Source organism: Marmota marmota, unplaced genomic scaffold (genome assembly GCF_001458135.2).
Source record: "Marmota marmota marmota unplaced genomic scaffold, marMar, whole genome shotgun sequence".
NCBI classification, from domain to species: Eukaryota; Metazoa; Chordata; class Mammalia; order Rodentia; family Sciuridae; genus Marmota; species Marmota marmota.
The window spans coordinates 37,521,846-37,544,110 of record NW_025999900.1 but is presented as its reverse complement, the minus strand read 5'-3'; the positions used below and the strand labels follow the sequence as shown (position 1 = coordinate 37,544,110).

Here is a 22,265-nt window from a genome sequence, read left to right as displayed (position 1 = left end):
ATATATATATATATATATATATATATATATATATATATATATATATATATATACACAAGGAGTAAGAAGGAACATGCAAACCACCATTACCAAACAGACACCCAAAAGACCTCTAACAAAATGGGTATTGGTAAGGACATTTATTCAGAGTAGAGAACAATCTGTTCTTATTTATGAACTTCTAAACAGCAAATACTGTTTAATTTTGCAGATTACCAAAGCCCAAAAGTATGGAAAGAACCAGAGAAAGATGATCCAGATAACAATCAGTTTTTGAAAGGTCAGTCCTTGCTGGGTGCAGTCACCCTCGCCTATAATCCCAGAGATTCAGGAGGCTGAGGCAGAGCACTGCAAGTCTGAGGCCAACCTTAGCAACTTAGAGAACTTCAGAAACTTTGTGAGACCCTGTCTCAAAATAAAAAAGACTGGGGACATAGCTCATGGCAAAGCACCCCTGGACTCAATCCCCACTACCAAAACACAAAACCAAGCAAAAAAACCATACACACAAATAAATAATCAAAGAACCTTTCCCTACTACTCACAGTACCAACCCCTAAATTGGGTTGAATCAGTCAATGCAACCATTATCCCCGAGGAATATCACTGAGAGAGGAAACAACAATTCTCTCACCATTGATGAGATATGGATGATTGCAGCACTTGCGCAACTCCATCATTGTATTGAGTAGATTAGGCATGTTGGTATGACCTGCTCCTTTGGAAAGAAAGGAGAAATTCTTTTCCAGAATAGCCCGATAGTATTTCTTCTGAATGTTAGTCAGCTCTACTTCAATAATAGTTTCCTGTTTAGGAGCCAAGTTTTTTTCAACATCCTCTTTGAGTCTTCTCAGCATCATTGGCTTAAGAATGGCCTGTAGCTTTTGAACCTATGGTTTCATTATAGAAAGGAAAATAAATGAATGACATGAGTACATTCTCATATGGAAACATGGAAAAATAAGTTTTCCACTATCTAAGGAAAGCCAATTTTGAACAATGCCACAAACGATGTGGGCAAGAATTCAGAAAGACACTTTTTAGGTCCTGGGTTCCTCATCTGACAGACTTCCTACCTGTTCCTCTGTCTTGAGATCCCCAAAGTCCTTGAGGAATTCTGATTCCGAGGGAAATTGTGAAGGTTCCAAGAAATGAAGCAAGCTGAATAGTTCCTCCACAGTATTTTGCAATGGGGTTCCTGTGAGTAGCACTTTGTGTTCCTAGAATTGGAGAAAACAGTGATAAAATAAAAATTAAAAATGGAAAAAAAAAAAAAGCCACACAGGACTTATAGTGTTTTCCACCTATAATGGCATTAGACCAGATTACTATGTGAATTTTTCTTTCACTTCTTCCCTCTTTTGATAACACAAAAGCATTTAAGAAATTACATGGCATTATTTAACATAATAAAACAACAACATAAAGGTTATAACAATAAGCAAATAAAGAAATAGTAACCCAGACTATGTTTTCCAATTTCATATGCCTCAACATTCCACTCCCCCATATATTATAAATTGCTCTCCTGTAGGGAATGTACCTATGTTGGATTAAGTACAGCCATCAATCCTAATTACCTCTTGAATCTAGGCTTGCCTTGTAACTTGCTCTAACAAAGAAATCACAGCAGAAGTGATACTTTCTGAGTTTGACAGCTTATCTCAAAAGCATTGCAGCTTCTGCTTTTGTCCTTTTGGAACACCATCCTGAGATCACCCATTTGGCCTACTAGATTATGTAAGGCCATGTGAAGACAACCCAGATGCTTCATTCAACAACCAGCATTAACTGCCTGTTGCAGTAATGACTCCTAATAAGACCATCAAAAACAGCTTAGCTAAGCTCAGCCTAAGTAGCTAAGCTAGAGAATAATGAAAAATATAGGTAATTTTAAGCTAGTAAGTTTCACAGTGTTTTGTTATGCAGGAATAGGTAATCAGTAGAGTTTCCCACCACTCCTCCTGGTTGTAAACCACCATTTCTAATTCTAAAATGTACAACTTTTATACAAATCCCATAGGCCATACCCAGCATTCAATTCAAGATTTTGATTCTTTTTATTCTCTGCCAATTTAGGATTACTGTCATTCCACAGGTACAGTTAGTTCCAGTTTCTGCCCACAAGTTGGAATGGGGAACTCACCAGGTCCATGTGCTTGAGGCTATCAAGTAGCTTGCAATTACGGTTCTTTAGCCGATGGGCCTCATCAATGATGACACAACGCCATTCAATTTCACGAAGCTCAGGACAGTCTGACAAAATCATCTCAAAAGTAGTGATCAAGGCATCAAACTTGTAGGCACCTGGGATGAGGCGCCCCTAAACATGAAGGTAATGAAGTCAGAAAAGGTCTAAAACATACCTAAGGAGTTCATCTGAATTACTTTCCATACTCAGGTTTAACAAACTACAAAAATGAAATTTTTAAATATTAGGCAATATTGAACATATAGGACAATAATAAAAGTGGCAACAGCTAATACAGTACCTGTTAATAATGGTTACTATTCTAAAATTTGATAGAATCATCAAATTGTTCTAACAAAATTAAGAGTTACAAAATGTGATTTGAGAAAATTTGGCTTGGGAGTAATAAAAACCACAAAAGATAAACAATAAATTTGATATTGAGAAGATGGATGGCTCAATTTTTTTTCAAATTTACATAGAAAAAGGACTGATTTTGATGAAAATTTCAGTAGACTAAAAAAAGGGAAAAGAAATGTTTAAGTTCATCATGATAGAGATCAAGGAATTTAAGTGCCTAAATGTATTTTACTTTGAAAACTACTTCAAAAAAAAAAATTTTTTTTTTGTACTGGGGATTGAACCCAGAGGTAACTTGCACCACCAAGTTACATCCTTTGCCCTTTTAATTTTTTATTTTGAGATAAGGTTTTGCAAAGTTGCTTTTTAGGACCACAGTAAATTACTGAGGCTGGCCTTAAACTCATGATCCTCCTAACTTAGCCTCCCAAGCTACTGGGATTACAGGCATGTGCTATCTATCACCCTGGCTAAAATCCTATGTAAAATTTACATATTCATAAAATAAACTTTCACTCAATCAAAATGTCTACAGGGTAGAAATAGCAAAAATCAAAACAATGTCTTGCATATTGCTGCACAATTATGCCTTAAATCACACAGAGCCTTAATTAAAGCCTTAAATTCATACACAACCCCCCCGCAAAACACTAACTACCTTGGCATTCCCAATACACACAACTCACCCGTGAATCTTTGCAGTACATTTCATATTGCTGAATCATCTGCCGGCTTGCCAGGCTACCATGGTATACAATAGTGTTCATCTCAGTCCATGTATTGAATTCTCGCTCCCAGTTAGTAATTGTTGATAATGGAGCAATGACCAAGAAGGGGCCATGAATGCCAACATTATATACCTCTTGCAAGAAGGCTATGGACTGAATAGTTTTGCCTAATCCCATTTCATCAGCCAGGATGCAGTTTTGCCTGATTTACCAGGGAAAAAAGCAGAAATTCAAAATACTGTGTGTGTACATGTAATTTTTTTTCTTTTTTTTTTGGCATTGGGGATTGAACCCAGAGCAGCTCTATCACTGAACTATATCCCCAGGTACAGGTACAGAAACAAGACCTTACTAAGTTGCTGAGGCTAGCCTCAAAACTTGCAATTCTCCTGCCTCAGCTTCTTAAGTCACTGGGATTTACAGTCATGCACCACAATGCCCAGCTAAAAAATATATCACCTTAAAAAAAGAACATATCTAGGAAGCAACTGTTTTCTTTTCTTTTCTTTTCTTTTTTTTGAGGGGTGGGGGACTGTTTCAATGGAATATGAAAAAAAAAAAAAATCCCTAGATTAAACTTATATTTTATGAATCCACTCTTGTCTTTACCTGTTATACCAATTAAAGAGCAGCCAATTGACCCCTTCCAACTGATATTCCCGTAACTGATTTCTGTTTTTATATTCATGTGACAGCTCCAATTTCTTCCAGGCATTTGCCTGTGGACGATTCTAAAACAGAAAATTTGAATAAATGTAATGGAGACACTAACAAAATTAGGCAAAACATAATACATAATTCTAGTACTTTAAGTCAACTAAAAAAATGCACTGGGCACTATTTTGGGAGGAGAGGGATACTGGGGATTGAACCTGGAATGCTTAACCACTGCGCTACATCATCCCCAGCTCTTTTTTATATTTTATTTAGAGATAAGTTCTCACTGAGTTGCTAAGCATTTCACTAAATTGCTAAGACAGGCTTTGAACTTGCAATCCTCCTGACTCAGCCTCATGTAATCCCAAACTACTGAGATTACATGTGTGCACCACAACACCCGGCCCACTGGTCACTTCATTATTTTGGAAATTGGGAAATAAAGGAAAAGAATAAAGTATTTTGTCTTTTTTTTTATATAATCTCTCTCTCAAGGTAACTAATAGTAGATGAAACAAACTTCTTTATACAATGATCCTAAATGGCTGATGACATCACAAAATGCAACCACATGGAAGTAAACGCAACTGTCTATGAAGAAGATTCAATAGCCTCCCTTCTCTATCTGACCAAGCAGCTAGAACAGTGATATCTAACAGAAATGTCTACAATGTTAAAAAACATGGCTAGTGGCTGCCACATTGGACAACACAGCTCTAAATCTAACAATTCATGTGAGATATCAGGGACAGTTTGATTCAAAGCATGGGATAGGGATCTATTAGGGACAGAAAACATGTTGAAAGATAAAAAGGCAAATAAAATCAGCAATCTTCAAACTATGAAAAGCCCTACAGAATAAATCACCTGGTTTCTTTAAGAAAATCTCATGAAGGAAGAAGTTATAGGAGGAACTATAATATATTTGAGACATATTAAATGACAGCAAAATACGGGTCTTTACTTTCTTTTCTCCCTCAAGGGCTGGGAAATGGTAGGGTCTCATGCTTACTTGGTTGCTCTACCACTGAACTACATTCCCAGTCCAACATACAAATCTTATTTAGAATTCAATTTAAAAGCTTTAACAAAAATGGAAAGATATATAATCTGAAATTAAGGAATGATTAAATTGGGGGTGTAATAGTGGTATTATTTATCTTTTGGAAATAAACACTAAAATAATTAAAAATGAATTGAAGGAATTTGCAATTTGATTTAAAGTAACAAGGGAAATGGGAGAATGAATGTGTAAGGAAATGCATGACCCAAGGCTTGCCATGTACTAACAATTGTTAGTTGAGTGAAGGTAGGTACTATTTCTTCAACCTTTGTATGTTTAAAAATTTACATAAAAAGCTCAAAAAACAAATTTCCATAGGAAAACATTAAATCTTTATTGTATACAATGGACCTTTATAGATATAGTTACCTTCTAATTGCAAATGTACTTACCACCCTTTTGAGTTCTGGGTGCCTTGACTGGATCCGCTTAAATTCTCGAATCTTGCCTTCATCAACATCTTCTTTTAGCTCCCATGTACTATCCTCATAGGGCAAAGAGCACCATTTCACCAGGTAGTAAATTACAGGCTAGGAGAGAAGCCAAAGCCTTAATAAACTTGATTTGGTATTTTCTGCTGTGGTTAAAGTATAAGAAATTGCCTATAAAATTATATCACAGTGTTGACACCTAAAAGGTGCTGAAAAATATCAGGCTAAACACAACAATCCTAAGGTTACTTGCTGATGTTACTAGTCATGCCTTTGATCATTCTTTCAGGTAACTTATCAAAATCTATTTTAGAAGTAAAATTTCTAGGAGCATTTTCTAGAATACTACACACTAAAATATTATGCTTATCAGCCAAACAAAAGAGGGTAAAAAGGAATACTATTTCCCTATATTGTGTTGAAACTAAAAAGATACGGTTCAAGTTCATACTATTTTCCTGGCACCAAATTTGATAAAGTAGAACCTACACTACTTTTAGTATGAAGAACAAGATAAACCTGTAGGAGGCATACAACGGCTAATAGCTCTCGGCTTTGAAACCCTAAATCTCTGGGTACCAATGCACTTCAAGAGCACTTTAGGGTGGTAAAGAGATTTTAGGAAGCTAGGCATTAACTATAAGAGGCATCATTGAAGGAAGGTAACAGGAGAGAAGAGAAAGAGAAAATGCTGAAGCTCCAACTATGGCAATATTCCATTGGCATTCCACTGCTAGGAGCAAAATAGCTCCTATTTTCACTATTTAAAATGATCACTACTATTAAAAGTTCTTCCACTTTTTGGCCTATGTAAGCAAGAAGGATCAGATTAGGCCTAGCATAATCAACAGGAATCTCTAATTATCAATTCAAAGAATACTCCTTAAAAGAACCAGCAATAACCAGGCATGGTAGCACATGCCTGTAATCCCAGCAGCTCTAAGTAGAAGCCAGCCTGGGCAATTTAGCCAGACCCTCAGCAACTCAGTGAGATTCTGTATCAAAATGAAAAATAAAAAGGACTCGGGGGGCAGGAGGGCGGCTGGGGATATAGCTCAGTTGGTAGAGTGCTTTCCTTGCATGTACAAGGCCCTGGGCTCAATCTCCAGCACCACACACACAAAAAAATAAATTAATTAAAGTAAAAAAAAATGACTAGGGGTGTAACTAAGGAGTAGAGTGCTCCAGGAATCAATCCCGATTGGCAGGGTGGGGAGAGGATGGCCAGCAATAGTGTGAAAATAACTCCACAAAGTCACAGATCAAAGAACCTCCTAGAATTAATCCCAGAATTAATCCAACTGCTCTTTCACCTTTTTCTTTACTGTAATGACTTGGGTCACTCTTTATGTAAAGCCATTTGCACAGGTCACATATTTATAGCATTATAACTTACGTTCCTAAGTACCACAATACTTATTTATTTCCACAATTAGGTAATGTAAAATGGATGACAAATTAAACTCACTTTGGAAAAGGGGAAAATGAATACACAGAATGTTATTTTCCAACATTGGGAGCATAAATTATATTATCAGGGTATCAAAACATTTTCATCTGTCATGCCAGCTGCAACATATTTCAAAGGGGCCAGACCAAAGGCTTTTGGAAGGGTAAGTATGCTGGTAGAGAGCGTAAGACTTTCAAAGCTGAGAAGGCTGAGATCCTGAAAATAATGAGAAGAATTTAAGAGTAGCTAACCTGCTGACTAGCCCATTCTCCAATCACCTCCCAGAAATGAACACACAATAACTCCCACCCCAAACCCAAAGATGAATATATGTTACCTGAAGCATACTTATTAGGATTTTAAAGACACTAAAATGTAACAGGCCCTGAACTTCTAAGATGATGGCTTGATTGACCCTGAAATCTTAGGACACAGGGTAAACTTTCCTACTTAATGGAGGGAAGAATTTGACTCAGAGGTTGTTTTAGAATAATGTATGGGAACAAGTTATTAATAATTCACGAGTCAGCTCTGCTCACCTCCCAACACAATATTATAACAAGGTTCTTTTTTTCCTTCTAATGGTCCCTGTCACAAGTGGTAAAAATTTTGCTCATAAAATATGGCCCTGCAAAGCTACACTATGGTTTAAAGTGAAAAGCAAGTGAGGAAACCTAACAAAATGGTGATTTGGAGAGTAAATACAGGATTTTTTTTAGTAAATTTAAAAGAAAGAACATTGAATTAATTGGTGGTTTAGATCCATATAACTCTATTTGGAAAACTAAATATGTGGTTTGTGAATCTGAATCAGCAAGTTTTTAAGCATATGTAAGATATGTTCCTTAATCTATGACAGTATTAAGGCAGTGATTTCCCAATCAAGGTGTGCATGAACCCTTTGAGAAGCAACTTAAAAATAAATATATTGGAGTCCCAACCTTGACTCAACTTAATCTGAACTTGTGGGAGTGGGATTCTAAAATCTGTTTTAAAATACAGGCACAAATGCAGCATATCCATTTAAACAACTAATACAAACACTTCACTAATAGTGAGTTCAAGAAAAAAATTAATTCTCAAGACATAATTAGGAGAAAGCTAGGAGCCTCTGCAAGTATTTTTATATTCCTAAATTTAAATTTGCAAAATATCCATTGGGACTCTACTGAGTGTCCCAAGTCTTCCATATAAAATCTGAGGGAAAATGAGATCAAAATGAATGAATCTTCAGCACTTGTATCTTCCAGATATTTGACTTTGTGAGATTCTTTCCTTTTAGACAAGACTACTCCTTTACCTTCCCATTATACTTTAAAGGATCCCACAGAAAAATTCAGAAATATCTTTTCAGTCTAAGGGATTTTTCATCCCTATCTGAAAGATAAAGGACTGACAATCATACCAGTAGACATCTACAAGAGGGCTTTCATGTTTCTCCATGCCCCAACTTACCTCGCCATTATCCTTGTCAATACTGTGAGATTCATCCAATATCCTATCCACTTCTACATAGTCTGGATTGAAGGGCTCTTCATCCTAGATGAGTTATGAAATGAAACTATAAGACTCAAGAAATCACTCTCCAATAAATCCACTTCCCTACAACATTAGTAGAAAATCCTACTTCAAAAATTTTTAATTCCATTGCAGTTCTCTTTTTTTCACAATAATAAATCCTACAAAGTATATCCTTACCTGGATCTGTATCTATCTTCTCACCTGTTACTAGAAAAAGTATTTCTTTTGCCCAACAGAGGCTACTCTCTCCATATATGCACTGGACTTCATTCCTTCTTAGGAACCTTTCTCTATCAAATCCTCCCATAAACATAAAAATGTGCTCTACTATTTCACATCTTCAACTCTTTTTCTGCTCTGCTTCATTTTATACTCAAATATTCCCAAGTTTTAAATACAGCCAATCTCCATTCCTTTATTTCCTTTGCTTGTCTATCCATTCCATTCTTCCTTCCATTTGCATCACACAATTAAAAGTCAAAACCATGAATACTCCAAATTGTCAAATATAATGGGCATACTTCTTTACTTTTCTTATTCCAGAGCTTAAATAGTAATAATCCTGGCTCTGGGAAATTAAAAGTTTATCGATCACACTTTCTTTGATACCAGAATAGAAATCAGAAATTTGAAAAATAAACTTTCTCTAAATGATAAAGATGCTTATATCTAAAGAGATCATCAACAGCTACAGATTGATATTAAAGGGAAAGTAGACCAGAGATTACTTTATCATCCCTTTTGGAAATACTTCCTATGTATCAAGTAAATCAATCTCACAATACTGAAACCAATGACCATTTTAAACCTAAGAACACAAAGCATGGGGTAATTAAGTAAGGAAAATAAATGACCAAAATTAAAACTTTATATTGATATATACAAACCAAGTCTAAACTATTTGATGGATTAGCCAAGATTGACAACCTTAGTAATTTGTGCTTCTATAAAAGAAATGATAGGTAATACCTATTCCTAATTACCTCATGGAAGAAGTGTCTCATTTGAGCCATTTTGGTTTTGAAGCGCTTTAGTTTTTGATGGATCCTCTTATCCTTTTCTAGTTGGGAGATAGTAGCCCATTCACAGTGTAGATAGGAGCTATAGAAAATGGAAATATCGAGTCATGGCTCAAGAAAGGGAAAAATGGCAGTCTAGTCTTTGAGGTTTTGGGATTAACCAACACTAGACTTGACAAATTTATGCTTAAACTGGTGGTAGCTTAAGTCAGTGCTTCTGAAACTTTAATTTGCAAACAAGCCATTGGGTCTAAGTTATGCTTGAACATCCACACTTCCCAAAAGCCTCCAAAATAATGCTAACTCTGTTAGACAGGGAACACACTTTGCAGAACAAGCATTAGGATTTAGGCTAAGGTAGAGAGCATTACAAAGTATTTTACTCGAAACTACTCTTTCCTCACCTTCCTGCAAAGAAACCATAACAGTCATTTAAATTCCTGAATTTCTTTTCTCAATATTCATTTTCCCATTAAAAATGGCAATTTGGGTTAAGAGACTTTTACAAAGAGACATGTTCCCACCCCTGAAAATCTATACAAGAGACCTTTCCAGGACCCTGTGGAGTTTGAACTGACAAGATTTTTGTAAATATAACATACTAGTTCTTATACTTGACAAAGAATTCTTCTGCTTCCGTATATTGTCCAGAGGGAAGCTGAGAAGAAAAAAAGAAATTATGATTACTAATTTCTTGTTTGTCAAAGAAATAACCTTTAACTTTACCCACACATGACAAAACTTTATCCTAATGCTTCCTAAATATATTAGTGACCTGGGGATTCAGGAACTATTCTAGTACTTCAAATAGAAGTTCGCTAGCTAGAAAAAATAAGTGTTTACCCATTATAAAAGAATTAGTGATAAAAATTAGGACAGTTCCTATCTTATAGTTAACTTTTCCCCATCATATCTCTCATAACCAGACTCTAGCAATATATTCTGACATCCAAAAATGCTCATTAAATAAAACCTGCAAGTGAAGCAACATGGGCTGACATTAAAGATAACGGCCTTACCTCTTTCTTTACAACACGCATAGAAAGTACTTTGTCTACAATAGCTGCATCTTCTTCACTGGGATTCTCCTGTAGTAAAAGATGTAACCAGTCAATGAATGACTAAAAGAGGAGGACAAACCCTTCCAATAGCTTACATTTTCAGCTTACCACAAAGAACTGCATGGAAGGCAAAGTCTCTCCATCTGGTTCCTGCACAGGTTCAGGGAGGATGGGTTCAGGTTTTATTGGACCAGTTACATCCACCTCTTCTTCTTCTTCATCATCTGTGATCTTTATGTCAAGGTCTTCTGTATATTTTTTTCGCTTCACTTGACGGTTTGACCGTCTCTTCTGTAGAGGAAAAGAATAGTTAAAATAACTGCTTAGAACTACAAAAAGAGAACTTTCAAAAGCATTTGTCTTCACTTATTTCCTTAGCTTTTACTCCAAATCTCCCATGAAAAACCAAACCAAAAGAAAACAATTTGCTGAACTGCTTTATCAAAGGCCAGGAACCCAGAGAGAAATCTATACCCTATTTATAAGAAGCTTTAGAAAATTCAAACATGACTTTTATTTTGTACTGGGAATTGAACCCACGAGCACTTAACTACTGAGCCACATCCCCAGCCCTTTTTTGTTTTTCTAATTATTTCTTAAAGCTTTATCTATTTTTAAATGTTTAGATGTAGATGGATACAATACCTTTATTTTATTTATTTATATGAGGATTAACCCAATGACTCACACATGCTAGCAAGTGCTCTACCACTGAGCTACAACCCAGTGCCCCCTTTTTTGATACAGGGTCTCCCTAAATTGCTGAGGCTGGTCTTAAATCTGCAATTCTGCATGGGAATGTGAAGTTATACACTACATATGCATAATACATCAAAATACATTTTACTGTCACATATAACTAAAAATAATGAGAAAATTAAATAGGCTGGGTGTGGTGGAGCACACCTCAACCACTCAGGAGGCTGAGGCAAGAGGATCACTAGTTCAAGCCAGCCTCAGCAAAAGCACTAAGCAACATAATGAGACCCTGTCTCTAAATAAAATACAAAATAGGTCTGGGGATGCGGCTCAGTGGTCGAGTGCCCCTGAATTCAATCTCTAGTACCCCCCAAAATAAATAAATAAAATTTAAAAAGGAGTAAATCCTTCCTAAATTCATGAATTTGACCCCCCCCAAAAAAATTGAGAATATTTTTAATTAGCTAAACAGACTCTAAAATACAAACACATGTAAACATCTAAGAATAATAAGGAATAAAGTATAATGGACCTTACCAGAAATACAAGACATTATAAAGCTATACTAAATAACAAAGCTTGATATATTCCCAAGAAGAGATCAAAAGGTCAAAGAAACAGTACCTAACTATAGACTAAAACACTTATGTGGCTTTAGAACAATCACAAAAATGGTACTTCTAATCAGTGAAGATATAGATTACTCTGTAATTGGGATTGGAAATGAATAGCTAGCTAGCCATGTACAGAATGAAAGAAAATTCTAAAAGGATCAAAGAAAAGTGTAAAAATAGTACATGTAATTTATAAGAAGAAAATATGGGACAATTTTTTATAATCCTGGATTAAGAAGGGTCTTTGTAATATGGTGATCAATTTGACAATATGAAGAAATTTAACATTACCTGCATAACACAATCCATTATGAGCAAAATGAAGAGAAACAATAACCTGAGAAAAAGATACCATCTGATACATTTATTAAACATAAAAGTTCTCTCTTGAATAACAAAGAAAAAGGTTAATAATAACAGAATAGAAAGGGCAACCAGCATGAAAAGACAATTTCTAGAAAAAAATACAATTAATTTTTAAACATTAAAAAATGGTTACCCTGGGCTAGGGATGTGGCTCAAGCGGTAACGCGCCTGCCTGGCATGCGCGCGACCCGGGTTCGATCCTCAGCACCACATACAAAGATGTTGTGTCCACCAAAAACTAAAAAATAAACACTAAAATTCTCAATCTCTCTCTCTCTCTCTCTCTCTCTCTCTTAAAAAAAAAAAAAAAATGGTTACCCTTACTCAAAATACTAAACAGATTCTTCTTTTTTAACCTGATAGACTGGCAAAAATTGGAATGTTTTGATCAAAACATTTGCAACAGGGGCTGTAGATGTAGGCAGAGAGCTTGCCTTAGTATGTATGAGACCTTGGGTTCCACCCCTGCTCCCCAAAAAAGAAACAAAAAAACAAACCCACATTTGAAACAGGAACTCAAATACCATTGATGGGTATGCAAATAGTCATGATCTCAATGGAAGAAAATTTGACAATACTCTTTGACAAAGCAATTTCACTTCAAAGATACTATTCTACAGATAAATTGTGTGTGTGTACAAAATCTCTGTAGCACTCATTGTGGTAGAACACCAGGAAAAAACCTAAGTGACCATAAAAAAAGCTTTGGTTAAATTACAAATTATGTTACAGGATAAAAATGGGTTACTAGAGAAAGGATTACTCTAAAAAGAATGGAACTGCCAATACAAAATGGTGAAGATGTTTAACATCTGAAATTCATTACTGCCGCAAATGTAAAATAACACTTTGGAAAACTGACATATAGGAGACCCTAATTGGAAACAACCAAATGTTCATTAACAGGAGAATGGATATACAAATTATGGTAAATCCATAAAATTAAATATTATTAAAAAAAACACAAACAACTACTGATACAGTCTAAGTCAATATGGATCAATCCCAAAAAACATTAAAATGAAAGAAGTGAGTCCTAAGAATACAGACTGTATGATTTCATTTACGCAAAAAGTTAAAGAACATGTAAAGTTAATTTGTGGTGTCAGAAATCAGAATGGTACCAGAAAGAAAAAGAAAAAGGAAAGAAAGAAGAAAGAACCTCAAATATAAAGCAGAAAATCAAAACAGGTTGCCTAGGGAAGGAGGGGATAGACCAGCTGGAAGACAGTAAAAGGGAACATTCTGGAAATCTTTATCATGATTCGGGTGTTTACTTAGGTGTATACATTTGTCAAAACTCACTAAATTAGACAAGTAAAGACCTGTGTATATTTTACTATAGGTATGATATGGTTTGAGTGTCCCACAGAATTCATGTGTTAAAGGCTGGGACTGGAGCCCAGTGGTAGAGCGCTTGCCTAGCATGCGCAAGGCACTGGGTTCAATTTTCAACACTGCATATAAATAAATTAAATAAAGGTCCATCAACAACAAAAAAAATTGAAAAAAGAAAAAAAATAATTCATGTGTTAAGATCTCATTCCCATTGTGAGGTATAAAGGAGAAAGAAACTTGCAAGATATGATAGTTCATACCTGAAATCCCCATTTCTCAAGAGGCTGAGGCAAGAGGATTGCCAAACTTAGAGCCAATCTGGGTAATTTAATGATATCATGTCTCAAAATTTAAAAAAAGAGTTGGGGCTGGGGACACAGCTCAGTGGTAGAGCACCTGCCTAGCATGTATAAGGCCCTTGGTTCTATCTCCAGCATTCCATTAAAAAAACTAATAAATAAGGTGATGCAGGAGCAGTTAAGGATGTGGATCAATGGAATATCATTTGCCTAACAAGCGTTCATTCCCATCATCTAGGCCCTGAGCTCAATCCCCTGTGAAGCCAAAAAAAAGAAGAAGAAGTAGTAAAGAAAGAGAGAAATGAACCTTAATCCAACCATGGTTTTATAGGTAGAGTCATTTAGGAGGGGCTTAGAATTCAATAAAGTCATCAGGATGGAGCCGCCATAGTTGAATACTGGCAGTTTTATAAGAGAGGGAGAGAGACTACAGGTGCAGCTTGGTGACAGACTGCTTACCTAGCATGTGTGGTGTCCTGGGTTCAATTCACAGCACTGCCGGAAAAAAAAAGGAAAAAAGAAAGAAAAAAAGAGACCAGAGGAGAGAGACACATATGAGCTGGCTGCCCCTTGCTATATGATGCCCTGTAATGCCTAGAAACTCTGCCAGCAAAAATGTCATCTCCTCCACTTTGGCCCTCCAGAACCATGAAAAAAAATAAACCTCATTTTGCTAAAATTAGTATGTAGCATTGGACTATTAGCAATAGCAAATTGACTAATACAATGTACATTCTACCTCGTTTAAAAAAAAGTCTGGTAGGACAAATAATCTATTGATAATTACTTTTAGAGAAGAGTCGATTAGAATATTTTAATCTATATACTTCTACATTATTTTTTTTATATTTATCATGTATTTTTAAATTTTTTTTTTAAACTTAAGGGACAATTCGAAAAGTTACTTGGATTTGCTTAAAAAAAATTCAGAAGGGAGCAGAACTAAGAATGGCCATCTATTGGTAGTATCAAAGTGGAAGAATGGAAACATGACTTTAAATAATCCCAACTTCTGTGTATATTTGAAATTTTTCATAATAAAAAGGAGGGTGGGGGTGGGGTTGTAGCTCAGTGGTAGAGTACTTGCCTTGCAAGCATGAAGTACTGGGTTCAACCTTAGCACCACAGAAAAAATAAAATAAATAAATATATTGTGTCCATCTACAACTTAAAAAAAAAAAAAAAGGAGAGTGGAGGAAAGTGGGCTAGATCTATTTTTTTAGATAAAGAACAACTTCCAAATGTATCCTTGGGTTAAAAAAAAAAAAAAAAGCAGTACAGAAGAGTATAAAATACTAGTATTTAGTGGAAGCAGAGTGCTCATGAAGTAAATATTTCCGAAAGGATACAAACACAAAAAAATGGTAACAGGGGCTACCTCTCTCTGGGGAGAAACTGGGAGACTGAAAGCTGATGTTTAGAAGAGAAGACTTTTGTGGTATCTCCATTTTTGTACTGTTGTAGATTTTTTTAATATACATTTTTAAAAAATATTTATTTTAGTTGTAGGTGTACACAATGACCTTTATGTTATTTTTATGTGGTGCCGAGGATGGAACCCAGAGCCTCACATGTGCTAGTTGAGCGCTTTACCGCTGAGCCACAGTCCCTGCCCAATATACATTATTTTTTAAACTAAAAAATAAATGACGGGGCTGGGTTGTGGCTCAGTGGTAGAGTACTGGCCCAGCACGTGTAAGGACCTGGGTTCGATCCTCAGCACCACATATAAATAAATAAAGATATTGTGTCCAACTAAAAAACAAACATTTATAAATAAATAAATAAATAGATAAATAAATAAATGGCGAATGTTCAGAGTTGAGAATTTTTTCAGAGTCCTAAAGGATAAAAAAATCAAATTATAATAATTATGATCCACTTAACCTTAAACTTGTCAAAGATAAAAGATTCTTATCAAATTCTTGTATATGCTTCCAGGAAAAAATTGGTGCATGTACATATATGTACACACACATACTTTAAAAGCTATAAATATTATATACCTTGCTTTTTTCATTTAATATTCCACATTAGCATACCCAACTACTTCACTTTTTTTTTTAAAAAGAGCATAGCATGGATTTTTATGATTTTTTTATATTTCTGCACAAATGGACATTTAATTTTTTTGGACATTTTTGCTTTTGCAAATATTGCTACTCTCTCTCTATATATCACTGCATGCTATTGAGAATATCTCCAGAAGGTAATTTCCTAAGTCAGAAGCACTGAATCAAAGTGTATTAACATTTTAAATTCTGCTATGTATTGAAAAACAGACTTGCTAAAAATAAAGACTCAATTAACACTTCCACTGATTGTGTGTAAAGTGTCTTTTTCTTAACTTGGTTGTCGACACTGGCATTACCGCTGGTCACAAGCTGAACTGTTCTCTTCTTGCTTCCCAAATTTATATGCAGAAACCCTAAGCCCAGTATCTCAGAATGGGATGTATCTGAAGATAAAGCCTTTAAAGTAAGTTAAAATGAGGCCACTGAGGGGGGCCTCTAACTCAATGTAACTGGTGTTCTTTTTGTTTAAAATATGGGGTTTTGCTATGTTGCCCAGGCTGGCTCCAATCTCCTGGGTTCAAGTGTTCTCCTGCCTCAGCCTCTCAAGTAAATGGGACTAAAGTCGTGTGCCATCATACCTGGCTTATTATTCCTGGAAACAGGGGCCAGGGGCAGTGGCACATACCTGTAGTTCCAGTGGCTTTACAGTCTGAGGCAGGAGATCACAAGTTCAAAGCCAGCCTCAGCAATTTAAAAGGCCCAAAGCAGCTTAATGAGATGTGTTTCAAAATAAAAATTAATAAGGGTTAGGGATGTGGCTCAGTGGTTAAGTGCCCCTGGGTTCAATTTCTAGTACCAAAAAAAAGAAAGAAAGAAGAAAGTAAGGGAAACAGACACCAGAGCTGTGTGCCAACTAAGGAAAGACCATGCAAAGACACAGCAAGAAGGTGGCCATCTGCAATTCAAAGAGGTCTTGAGGAGAAACCAAGCCTGAGGATGACCCTTGCTAATCTTCAAATTTTTGAGAATATAAACATCTGTAGTTTAAACAACCTAGTCTATGGTATTTTGCTATGGTGGCCTTCAGCAAACTAATATACCACTTTTTAAATTTAACAAATCTTTTTACTCTTTGTGGTATAAAAATTTGCCTTTAGTTTGGCACTGTTCTATGTACTTTTTACATTTAACTGTCATCATCACCTACACAGTAGAGTAATAATGTGTTTTACTAGTAAGAAAACCAAGGCACCAAGAGGTTAAGTTAACTTGCTGAAAATGTCAATGCTAGTTATTTACTAGCGCAGGATGAGTACCAAGAAATCTGGCTCCAAAGTGTATTCTTTTAACCATTATACTGTTCATGGAATTTTTTTGTTGTATCATACATAATTTTTATACATCAAGTGTACTAATCTTCTATTTTATTTATTTACTTACTTTTTGATACTAGGGATTGAGCCCAGGGATACTTTACACTGAGCTATACTGCTGGTCCTTTTTATTTGAGAGAAGGTCTTGCTAAATTGCTCAGGATAGTTCCAACTTGAGTTCATCCTTCCTCAGCCTCTTAAGTAACTGGGATTACAGTATGTACCATTGTATCTGGCTGTGACTTCTAAATTTTAATATCTTTCTTACAATGTTCTACTCCACTTGGTCATTATAAAAAAATTTATCCATATTTTATAGAAAGTTTGGCTTCAGTTTTTCAACTTAGACCTTTAATTAAACCAGAATTTCGTTTCGTCTAATAAGCAGAGGAAAAAAAAATCCAGTCCCCATCCCAACTGGGTAGTCAGTTGTCCTAATATAATTTATGGTATAATCTTTTTTTACACTGAATGAAAATGGCATTTTAGTCATCTATACTAAAAACTCCCATTGCTAGCTGGGTCTCTATCTAGAATTTATTGTATCCATTATTTGTTTTCCAATTTCAAAGTCTTAGTAATCACTCTTTCATAGTATACTATGGTGTCTAAGGTTTTGTGCCTTATTTCCTTTTTAAAAATGTCTTGGCTATTCTCTTATATTTATTTCGCCCAGAAAAATCCAAGTATCAGTTTGTCACTGTGTTGAATGTCTAAAGAAATGAAGGCTGGGAATAGAAATCAATAGCAGAGGCCTACCTTGCATGTGTGAAACCAGGGTTTAATCCCTAGCATTGCCAAAACATAAGCAAGGGAGGCATTTATAAACATTAATAGTACGAGAGACACTCAAGGCTCATTTAGTCCAAACCTTCATTTACTGATGAATTCAAACAACTTAGGTTAAGCAAACTGGCAAGGCTCACAAAACTACTCTGAAATACCATGGGGTTCCCTGAATCTTTTTTTTTTTTTTTAGAGGGGGCGGTGGGTACTGGGAATTAACCCAGGGGTACTTTACCACTGAGTCACATCCCCAGCCCTTTTTATTTTTGACACAGGGTCTAAGTTGCTGAGGCTCGTCTCAAAACTTTTAATCCTCTTCCTCAGCCTCCTGAGTTGCTAGGAATACAGGCTTGTGCCACTGCACCCAGGTAGTCCCCTAAATCTTAATACCAGGTTCTTTCTACAGTCGGAAATTGGAGACAAGATGGTACCATAGGCAACAAATCAGATGAAGAACTACAGGACTAAAGTTTTTCTGGTCTGGCTTCTTCCAATGTCTCTCATTCAAAAGGCAGGAAAAAACCTTTGGGCCTCAGCACACCAAAGTTCAGTCAGAACCCAGAAGTATAGAAAAGGTAAGACAAAAGGGATAGCTGGACAGTTCTAAGAAAAAGCAAGTACTGACATAGCCATCGCCACATTCATGCAGCAAAATTTCCTAGGATTTGCTCAGTTTTTAAAACACTGCAATTTGGAAAACAGAAACAAAAACAAAAAAACACTGCAATTTGGGAAAATGAGTATTGCTCTTACAGTAATATGCTTTTTGCCTAAAACCTCAAAGCTTTAGAAGATAATGACCAGATCCCTTCACCTATTAGGTCTACTTCTCGGGCCCTAGTTTGTTAGCCAAAATTAAACATGATTTTTCTAAGGTTGAATATTCCTTATCCAAAATGCTTAGGACCAGAAGAAGTGTTTCAAATAGTTTTGCAAATAGTTTCAAACAGTTTTTTGGTGTTAGAATACTTACATATAAAAATGATATTTATATAGGGGATAGAACCCAAGATTTAACATGAAATTCATTTACATTTATATCTACCTCATACACTTAGCCTGAAAGTAATTTTATACAATATATTTTTATGAGGTAAGTCTGGGTTTTTGTTTTGTTTTGTTTTGTTTTTTACTCGTGGCATCATGTTGGCACTCAAAAAGTTTTGAACTTGGGGTATTCTGGATTTCAGACTTTTGTATCAGGGATGCTTAACCTGTACTAAGTTCTTTAGGGATCTTTTTACCTGAATGCTGCTTTCTTCATCTTCCCGGGGTGACTGTGCAGGCATGACTTCCACATCTGAATTATCAGATGAGGTATTACGTTTTCTCTTCTTACCCACTACAGGAGTGATGGTGCTAAAAAGGAAAAAACAATCTCATTTTCAGTGTGGGCAAGAAAAATTTAGGGTAAGAAGACAAAATCAATCCAAAGCATTACATACTAAGGTTCCAGACAGAATAAGTGTTTGGATCATCAATCCATGGAACATACAGCTATTGGGTATGGTGTTTGAAAAAAGAAAATACTGCAATTTGTAAACTGACTGACCTTTATACTAGATTTGACAAATTCTTGCTACCAGTTTGTTCACAAATATATAATACAAGGTAGCATAAGACAACAGAGTAAATACTAGATTAAGAATTAGAAGGTCTTGCTGGGTGTGGTGACGCATGCCTGTATTCCCAGTGACTCGGGAGTCTAAGGCAGGATTATGCCAAGTTCAAAGTTAGCCCAGCAACTGAGCCAGGCCCTAAGCAACTTAGTGAGAACCTGTCTCAAAATAAAAAAATTAAAAAGGGGCTGAGGAAGTGGTTCAGTGCCCATGGGGTCAAATCCCTGATACTCCCCACCCCACTAACAGCAGCAGCAGCAGCAACAACAAAAGAGAAGGCTTTGTTTTAGTTATGTCATTAGCTGAACATTAGTTTTCCTTATTTTTAATAAATACTGGGCATAATACCTGTTCTGACAACTGTTAGGGATCAAATTAGGTATGAAACTTGCTTTCAAAAAGCTGAAAAGTTCAATCAGCACAGTGGTGCACACCTGTAATCCCAGAGACCCTGAAGGCTGAAGTAGGAAGAATGCAAGCTCGAGGTCTCTGCAACTTAGTGAGACCCTAAGCAACTTAGTGAGACTTTGTCTCAAAATGAAAAATAAAAAGGGCTGGGGATCTGTCTCAGTGGTTAAGTGCTCCTGAGTTCAATCCCCAGCACCAAAAAATAAATAAATTTAAAAAAATAATAGGGCTGGGGTTGATTCTCAGTGGTAGAGCACTTGCCTAGCATGTGTATGGCACTGGGTTTGATTCAACAACTAAAACATTTTTAAAAATAAATATAAAATAATAAAAAGTACACAAAAGCTGTAAAATCAGCTCAGTAATAAAGAGCTTGCCTAGCACACATAAGGCTATTGGTTCAAATCCCAGTACCAAAATCCTCCCCCCCAAAGCCGAAAAATCCTACATAGATAAAGCCTGAAGAATTCCAGGGAGCAGAAGTTAGTGAAAAAGGAGAGTCTATAAGACATGTAGAAGAGAAGCAGAACATTCAATTGTGATAAGAATTATTGTAGGGGCTGGGGTCATGGCTCAGAGGTAGAGTGCTTGCCTAGCATGTGCGAGGCACTGGGTTCGATTCTTAGCACCACATAAAAATAAATAAATAAAGGTATTAAAAAAAAAAAAGAATTATTGTAAGCTGTGGCTTTGTCAATACTACTCAAGCCTGACAGTATTTGTCGAAATCTTCTCTAATTCACAGATGAAATGCAAGAACAGGGAAGCTATTCTCCAGTAATTATTTTTGTTAGTGGGGTAGAAGGTAAGGGGTAGTGAGAAACATCTTTCAACTACAATGACAAAAAATAAAAAATATGTAAATGCACATTATCATAGCTTTTAAAGATAACTCACAACAAAATGACCATATATTTTTCCTGTGCCTTTGTGTTTCCTTTTAAAATATGCTAATTTGCAAATTCTATTTTATATATAATGCTTAATATAAGCATTAAGACACAGATGAGAAAGGCCTTATTATATTCTGATCACTCTGAACTAGGTAGCTGCTAAATATAAGTTCCTCTTAATACTATTTAAAACTTAGTATGCTGCCTAAAAAGTGCCATCAAAACAGCAAGGTTACTCACTTTAGCTTACTCTTGCCCTTAGTTTTGGAGGTACCAGATGCTTTGCTCTTCTTTGGCTTTTCCTCCTTCAATCTCTCTCCACTGCTCTTCTTTCTGCGTTTCTTCTCACCTTCCTCTTCTGGCCGAACACTGGGCAACTCATCCTCATTCAGGACTCTAGGTATGTTCTGTTCACCTCGGGCACGGGCCCTAGCAATGGCCTCTGCTACAATCCGATTTGCTTTCTCTTGCTTCTTCTGGTGTTCCAGTCTGCGGTTTTCCTCCATTCCTGTCTTTCCCCCAGCATGAGGAGCAGAGCTTGCTGGTGATGATAGAGCTGCCACTTCACTGGCACTTAGAACTTTAACTACAGAGAGCCCAGAGGAGGCCCCTTGGGAAGAGCCAGCCTGTAGGAATAAAGACACTAAAATTTCAACATGTTTGTAGTTAAATGGTTCAAATAAAGCAGGCAGGATAGAAACTAGTCCTCTATTTCCATAAGAATGAAGCATAGACTATCTTTTAATGAACCTAGACACATCTAAAAAAATGTGTTTTTTGATGGTGAAGAGGTGAGAAAAGGCAATAATTCTACCAAATTAAACTTTAATATCCTTTTGCCATACTCTCATATTCATTATTTTAGAAAACTTCAACCAACATAAACAATATTGGTCTTTGGCCTAAATGTAAAAATAAGTTCAAATTGTACTCTTGGTCCACCTTTATCACCCTCGAGTGTGAGAGAAGTGATAATCATTTGACTACTTCTGTATCTTTCAAGAAAAAAGCAATTTCAAAGTATTTTTTACTCCATCTTGTGTGTGTATCTGGGCATATAATGGGGACAGAGCCTAGGGGAGCTATATCCCCAACACTTTTTTGAGACAGGTCTCACTAAGTTGCCAAGGCTGACCATGAAGCTACAATTCTAAGTGTTCCAAGTGCTGGGATTACAGGTGTATGTTACCATGCCAGTTTATTTTACAATATTAGAAGATTGCAAATTAAATAGTTCAAAGACAAATATTCTATATAAATCATCTTTTATCTCAAACCCACAACTATTTATTTATTTATTTGTTTATTGGTACTGGGATTTAACTCAGGGGTACTTAACCACTGAGACATATTCCCAATCATTTTTATTTTGAG

The 22,265-nt window shown here is 35.9% G+C and overlaps 1 protein-coding gene across 8 annotated transcripts in view; it reads right to left on the bottom strand.

The window, feature by feature from the left end:
* Chd8 (chromodomain helicase DNA binding protein 8) overlaps nt 1-22,265 on the bottom strand; it is a 60,379-nt gene that overhangs the window by 17,081 nt on the left and 21,033 nt on the right. For all 8 annotated transcript variants that reach the window (XM_015493095.2, XM_015493103.2, XM_015493109.2 and 5 more), the window contains exons 4-16: nt 21,132-21,517; nt 19,216-19,330; nt 10,590-10,772; nt 10,440-10,508; nt 10,023-10,078; nt 9,385-9,502; nt 8,336-8,419; nt 5,392-5,529; nt 3,889-4,010; nt 3,238-3,481; nt 2,147-2,323; nt 1,077-1,220; nt 635-890 (exon numbers count right to left, since the gene is read on the bottom strand). In XM_015493095.2, the coding sequence (XP_015348581.1) occupies nt 635-890; nt 1,077-1,220; nt 2,147-2,323; nt 3,238-3,481; nt 3,889-4,010; nt 5,392-5,529; nt 8,336-8,419; nt 9,385-9,502; nt 10,023-10,078; nt 10,440-10,508; nt 10,590-10,772; nt 19,216-19,330; nt 21,132-21,517 (2,092 nt within the window). The remainder of the gene's footprint in view (nt 1-634; nt 891-1,076; nt 1,221-2,146; nt 2,324-3,237; nt 3,482-3,888; nt 4,011-5,391; nt 5,530-8,335; nt 8,420-9,384; nt 9,503-10,022; nt 10,079-10,439; nt 10,509-10,589; nt 10,773-19,215; nt 19,331-21,131; nt 21,518-22,265) is intronic.